General features: G+C 29.8%; 1 protein-coding gene across 3 annotated transcripts; it reads left to right on the forward strand.

Annotated features, from left to right (window-relative positions):
* Nucleotides 1-71: 71 nt before the first annotated feature.
* On the forward strand, nt 72-7,156 carry LOC115235331. 3 transcript variants are annotated; one of them, XM_029807034.1, is made up of 12 exons: nt 74-942; nt 1,668-1,883; nt 2,997-3,159; nt 3,252-3,299; nt 3,495-3,676; nt 3,847-3,967; nt 4,037-4,559; nt 4,650-4,855; nt 4,990-5,227; nt 6,088-6,304; nt 6,381-6,553; nt 6,634-7,156. In XM_029807034.1, the coding sequence occupies exons 3-12, from the start codon at nt 3,026-3,028 to the stop codon at nt 6,730-6,732; spliced, it is 1,941 nt and encodes a 646-aa protein (XP_029662894.1). In that variant the 5' UTR covers nt 74-942; nt 1,668-1,883; nt 2,997-3,025; the 3' UTR covers nt 6,733-7,156. The 3 variants fall into 3 exon arrangements, with proteins under 3 accessions (XP_029662895.1, XP_029662894.1, XP_029662893.1); XM_029807035.1 differs by lacking the exon at nt 1,668-1,883 and having other exon boundaries at nt 72-942; XM_029807033.1 differs by lacking the exon at nt 74-942 and having other exon boundaries at nt 1,263-1,883.
* Nucleotides 7,157-7,327: the final 171 nt, after the last annotated feature.

Here is a 7,327-nt window from a genome sequence, read left to right on the forward strand (position 1 = left end):
TTAATTATATAATTAATTAATTAATAATTAATATACTTCTCTGCCTGAAAAAATATGTAAATATTCATTGATTTATTTGCATTTATCGCATAATTATACAAATAAATACATTTGACTATTTTGCCGAATAAAATCAATTCCTTCTATATAACTTTGTTTCAAGCATAATCGATTACTCTATATTTGTTCGTGTCGTAGAACATTTGAAACAAAATAGATAATGTGTTTAATGTTTTAAAATAGAATATTTAGAACATTTATTAAACAAGCTATGATTCGAAAAAAATAAAATAAAATAAAAAGAATTTTGCGATCTTTTTATTGAAAACAATAATTAATAGTGCAGTTACTACGCCACAGTGACGTTAAGTGGATGTAGGAAAATACATAAAACAAGAAGTGGGCGTAGTCGCGTGTAGTTCTTTTCCCCATCTATGTCTCTATATATTTTATATGTTATTTTTCTTTTCTTCCAGTAGATATCGCGAAGTAAAGGCAATATATATGTGTAAGTATGTGTGCAAATCCAACAAAAAAAAAATTAAACAAACATATATAATATATAACTCGTTTACAATACGCACTTGTGATTAAAATGTTGCGCATAATCAATCGTCCGCAATAAAAATATTATGTGTATTGCAGCTTATATATAAAAACACTTCGATAAAACAATTACTTTACTGACATAATATATGTGAGTTTTTAACGTGACGGATCGATCGAGCGGTATTGCAAGCATATATGTATAAGTTACATACAGCTTGCGTTGACAGTGCTAGGTCGCGTATTGACATAAGACATGAGCGCTTCGTAAGCGATCAGCTGATTTATTCATAATATATAAAACTATACGTCGGGCTTACAAGAATATTTAAACGATCGCTTCTCAACTTACGCTTTACAAGCAAGTTATTAAAATCACAAGAATCATTAAATTCGGTATGTTTTCTAATATCAGTTCAACATAAATTGCATAAAATCACGTCTCTATTGCAGAAAATAATTATTCTATATACTTTGTGTTACTCATCCTCGAAATTTTACATACGTAAATGTATTGTGTTGTCTCGAAATCCTTCAAAATTCCCTGAAATTTCCCGATCGACCCGTTATTGGACGAAATAATCTTAAAAGAAAGGAGAGAAAAGAGAAATATTTTATATTTTATATTTTATATATATATATATATATATTTTTTTTTTTTTTTTTTTTCAAACAGACATGTTATCTATTTATTTATTATATGTATATATATATTTTTTTTCTTTTTATTAATGATGCTCAAATTTCACGTATGACACTATCGGTCGATCTTTCGATATTGAATATTCGATTTTCGACTTCACTATTGCACACCAGTGTTTCACGTCTCGCGCGCGGTGCGTGCAGGTGCGTGCGACGAGTATTTCACGCGTGCATGCATCGTGCATGTGCAAGCGTCGCGACAGTTTACTACATGAAACGAAACGAGATGATTTTGACTTTCAATGGACATCGGTAAAGGAGCATCTTGTTGCAAGGATCAAACACATCACGACGTGTCGATGTCGAAATTTCGTTTATCGCGTAAAGGTGTTTCACTTACGAGAGTGCTTCTTGTGAAACGAACTGCTCTTCCTATATTGTTTCCATTTTTGTGTGCGATGTAGCATTACGTTTTACAGACAAATTCCTACACCACTTGTCTGAGCACCCCGATAGGCTATAACTCGTGTGGCTGTCTTGAATCTTTGATGAGAATTTCATCGTGCGTTTATTAATATATACGCTCTTCATATATTCTCTTTCTGATTCCTGGACGAACATTGTCTGGCGTCATGTTACAAGTCAAATAAGCTCTTATGCATCACTAATTGTCTGTTATGAGTGATAATGTAAAGGTAATACTTTCTTGTTTTGTACATTTATGCATGTGTGTAACATGTGTGTGTAAAGCTTTTCTGTAGATAATTATTATGTATCTATATGTTAATGTATAAAATAACAAATGTATCTGATATCAGAATCCAGAGTTTACGTATTATATTGTAAATTATACTGTAATGTTTTACAATTAAAGACTTGGTTTCTTTTCATTCAATTTTACAAAAACGTATGGATCTTTTAATACAAAAATGATGAAGAAATTTTCTCATTATCAGACAAAAATATCATACATGTACAATGTGGAAAAAAAAAGTTCTTTTCCTATATAAAAACTTTATTTCAATTCTCCTTAATCCACTTGAGTACTGTACAGATATGACAAGAATCAAGCTAATGTATAATTAAGATAAGGAACAGGAGTCGATATGTCACAGGAAATGTTTAATCATAGATAAGGATATATATTGAAATTGATCGTGGCATTTATCAGAGCAAGTAAATGCAAATAAAAAGAAAATACTCTCAATATTTGCGTCTATGATACTTGTAACATACATAAAATCCCAGCAATATATCATATTCTACTATCATGCATGCTATAAAAAAAACAGGATATATCGTAGTAGACAACAGCAAGCAATGCTTTCATATAGTAAGCGTCAGTTTGAATTGGAATCAATTGGTCTTTCTATAATAACAATCTTATATCTGAACATGTAAGAGAATAAGGTTAAACATTTAATAAGAATAAGAATAAACTTTTACTATTAAATAAATTTATATTTTTACTATTAAATAAATAAATCAACTTTGAGTTTTATTAATGATGACATTAATGATTTTTTTACATTAATCCTCTTTGCATAATATTGCTTACAATTAGACAACAAGGCAAACCAGCAGAACAATTATATTTTATTAACATATTTTGAATATTTTAAATATTATTTTTATGATATTTATAAAAAATAAGAGTAATATAGTACTGTCTTAAGTAAATGAAATAAAATTCAATAGAGGATTATTACATTCTGTGAAAAAGAAAGAAAAATAAAAAGATACGCTTATTTATTCCTAATCAAGTGTCGATAATTAATCTTAAGCTCATGACATTTTATATTTTACAGAAATTCTTTACATATTGAATTGAATAAACATGAGAATCACGGCGTGCCATTTTCGTCGTTGCATAATAGCAGCACTATCTCTAGCGCTATTATTTTGTGTCTTTCAAGTAATAAGAACAGAATTAGGATTTAATGAACCTGATCTTTCAAATCTAGACAAATTGTGAGTACTCTTTTAATATTTTATCTTATGTTCTTGCTTTAATGTCAAGTTGATATATTTTTCATTTTATAATTTTTATCGAACAATTTCAGAGTACACATATCACAATTAATCAAAGAGTCAGAACAATCTTATGTGAGGTATGTATACAATAATCTGTTTTGATGAAGCGAGGCAATAATATTTAAATTTTATATAACAGTCTCATTTTATATAATTTAACAGCTGCTGAACAATAGTGTATAATTGCATCATATGATACCTTATGTATTTTATCATTCTCAGTTGTCATATTATTTATGGGTATTTATTATTTGTTTAATATATTTGTGCAGAGAAGGTGTTGCGTGCAAATTACCTCAATTAAATATCTCTAGTCCAGAAATAATGAAATTTATATATGATGTGCCACCTTTATCATGTGGACCTGAAGACTGGGTTACAGTGGAAGGTTCAAGACTTATTATTACTAATAAAGCAAAGACAAAGCATGGACGAATAACATGCATATTCAGTGGTAAGTAAAAAAAGATTGTATTTTTTAATATAGATAAAATATTCTGTATATTATTTGTATATATATTAATACTAATAGAAATATATATTATTTCAATTACTAATATTTAATATGAAATTATTCACTATTACTCTAGATAGTGTATATGATATACATTATTTTCTTTTCAGAAATTATCAGAACAGATGATTACAATACAAAATTATTAGATGGTATACAAGCTGACGATTTCTACACTTTGAAGGACAGCGATTTTGCAAACGTTAGGTGCAAGTCACAAAATGGAGATGTGTTAGTTAATTTGTTTAATTAATTTTTACAAACGTTCTCGTTTACATCACTGATGATGAATATGCTTAGGTGGCGTAGTGTACTCGCCGGAGTAAAATACGATCCGTACGTCGAGCAGCAACATAATTGGGATACTGTGCCGGGCTTGAAATTAAACGTGCTTATGTTCGGCTTTGATTCACTGTCGCGAAATACGTTCATTCGTAAACTACCAAGAACTTATCATTTTATAAAACAGCAATTGGATGCTCTAGTGTTAGAAGGATACAATATCGTAGGAGATGGTACACCGCAAGCGCTTATCCCAATTTTAACTGGCAAGATCGAACTTGAATTACCGGAAACGCGAAAACGGATGAGTCACAAAGCATACTATGTCAATGTGTATCCTATGATATGGAATAAGTATAAGGAACACGGATACATAACGGGTTTTATGGAAGATGTACCGCATATCGGAACGTTTACGTATCGCTTGAAAGGATTCGACGAACAACCGACTCATCATTACATGCGCACGTATTATCTAGCCGCTTCTCCGTACTTTAAAACATATAACAAATTTTGTATAGCTGGCATCCCGCGTCATATGGTAAGTATAAAACGTTGTGTCAATTTTTATTAATAAGATAAAAGATCAAAGAAATACTATCTAATTGCTGATTTAATTATTTTTATATAGGTGATGATGAATTATATAAAAACGATATTTAATACATATAAAAAGCAACCAAAATTTGTATTTGGATTTCATGGCGAACTTTCTCATGACTCTTACAATGATATCGGGGTGGTGGATAACGATGTATATTCTTGGGTAAAAGACCTCCACGATCATGGGCATTTAAACAATACCATTTTGATTTTGATGAGTGACCATGGACACAGGTCTGAATATTATATATATATATCTATATAAATGTATAAATGTCATTCTATGCCATTTATTGACTGTACAATTTATATACATATACCAGCTATTTGATATATGTATGAGCAATCGTGTTATTTTTGTTTTACAGATTTGCGGATATTCGTAATACTCTCCAAGGTAAGCAAGAAGAAAGATTGCCGTTTTTCTCTTTCATTTTTCCACCTTGGTTTAAGCAAGCCCATCCACAAGCTTATGCAAACTTTGTATACAATACACAATACTTAACATCACCATTTGACGTACACAAGACATTGGAAAACATACTTAACTTTGATGTCCCAAAAGATGGAGATCGTCATCAAAGAGCCATCAGCTTATTTGATAAGGTAAGTTAATATAATAATGTGCCTAATTATATTTTTATACACACATACATATGACATATATTTTATATGTACATATATGTATGTATGTTCCATAAACGTAAAATTGAGATTAAATTTGAAAATCTAATATTTCATGATTTATTATTTATGTTGACATATTTTAATTTTTGCAATTAATTTCGAATAAGATATCTAAGATTCCAATGATTTTTTTACAACTTCAATATACTGCTTGCGTAGATTTATATATTTACAAAAATAAGAAGGAAAGCCGGAATTTAATAAACTTTTCCTTACATTTTTTTAATATTTTGATGAGAAGACAATTCCTATAATATAGAGGATTAAACTGCAAAGAGTGACACTCCTTTGTTGATAACTAGAACTTCTGGTATCTTTTCTAACTTTAATAACACATGATATCTACAAATATCGAGATAGATTAACTAATCTTTGCAAGTATCAGAGATTATGAGTAAAATCATAATCATTGTCAGTATAAAGTAACGACGTGAAGCGGATGGATAATTCTTATTTGCGCGAATTTTGGAAAAGTGTATTAACCGAGAACTGCGTCGCGCGTCTGCAACAACGCAAGACCTAAATAATACTAATGAATAATGCGCCTCAGATCGGATACGTATCAGATCGGAACATTCCCACTACTTCCTACTACTCCTCACTATTTCCTGTTACTCTTTCATTACTTCCTGCGATTAATTGCAAATTATTTACTAATATTAGAATCACAAAGATGCTTCATAAAGATGTTTTTTTAGTTTCTTACACTAAACAAAGTGCAATCCTTTATTTTTTTAAATTGTTTTAACTGTTATTTTGTTAAACGTGATGCTCTTTAGGTGCCCCTGAACAGAACGTGCGCGGATGCATTCATAGAGCCACATTGGTGTGCTTGTCTTGGATGGAAAGAAATTTCGATCGACGACATGAACGTTGTCGCCGCTGCCAATTATTTTGTCCAATTTCTTAATGGTTATACTGTGGATCATCATGACATATGTGCGATATTACATTTAGACAAAATCTTATGGGCTGCTAAGCTCATACCTACCAAAGGTATAGCATGCAACAGAAGATACATTATTATCAAACGTACCATAAAAAAAGCTAATGTATTTATGAAATTTCACAGGTTTATTAAATTTTCGAAAGTCTGGAGATCAAGACGGTTTCATAGGTGATTTTAGTGCCAAAACCCAAGTAGCAACGGAGATTTATCAATTAAAAGTGAGAACAGTGCCGGGTGACGCGCTATTCGAAGTTAGCATTACTCACAATCTCGCGGAAAATACTTTCCACGTTAAGGTAAGTTTAAGAACCAATTCATAACTAACAAAAATACAAGTATATTTTACAATGAATACATATTATAATCTGCATTATAGATCTCCGATGTTAGCAGAATTAATATGTATGGATCTCAAGCGAGATGCGTGGAAGACTCGCTGTTTCATTTACGCAAATACTGCTATTGCAAAGGATAAGGAGCTAAGTGTCTATGTATAGTATAGTTTTAAACATTGTACATAGGAACACAACATCAAAACATAAATCAAAGAAAGTGACAATTTTAATTATATAACACGAGAAATGTTATTTAATTTTAAATGAAAGTGCTGTGACTTAATATTTTTTATGCTATACAGAGTTTCCTGTGTTAGATTGGTATAATTTCATTGTGTGTGATATATTATATTATTAGACTTTATTTCAATTATTATACGTACTGACGAATTTAGTTAAATGAATTATCAAAAGAATATCATGTGGCACATATCATTCATAAAATTTATCTCATAAAAGAGAAGAGATTCCTAAAAGAGAATCATTGCTTTAAATTATTCACGTATATCTATTAATTAGAAATTATATTTTATTAATCTTTTATTAAACGTATAATATGTTTAACGATTTTATTTTTTTAATTAACGGACTGTCATAATAATAATATATGGAAAAAGGTTCTATTTATATATTTACAAAAAAGAAAGATTTACGCACACGTGTTTGAGCAAAATACTGATAAGCGTTTTGAAGTTATTAAATATACACAGCATTTGTATATATAATAAGAATATA

Source organism: Formica exsecta, unplaced genomic scaffold (genome assembly GCF_003651465.1).
Source record: "Formica exsecta isolate Colony F162 unplaced genomic scaffold, ASM365146v1 scaffold218, whole genome shotgun sequence".
In the NCBI taxonomy this organism is placed as follows: domain Eukaryota; kingdom Metazoa; phylum Arthropoda; class Insecta; order Hymenoptera; family Formicidae; genus Formica; species Formica exsecta.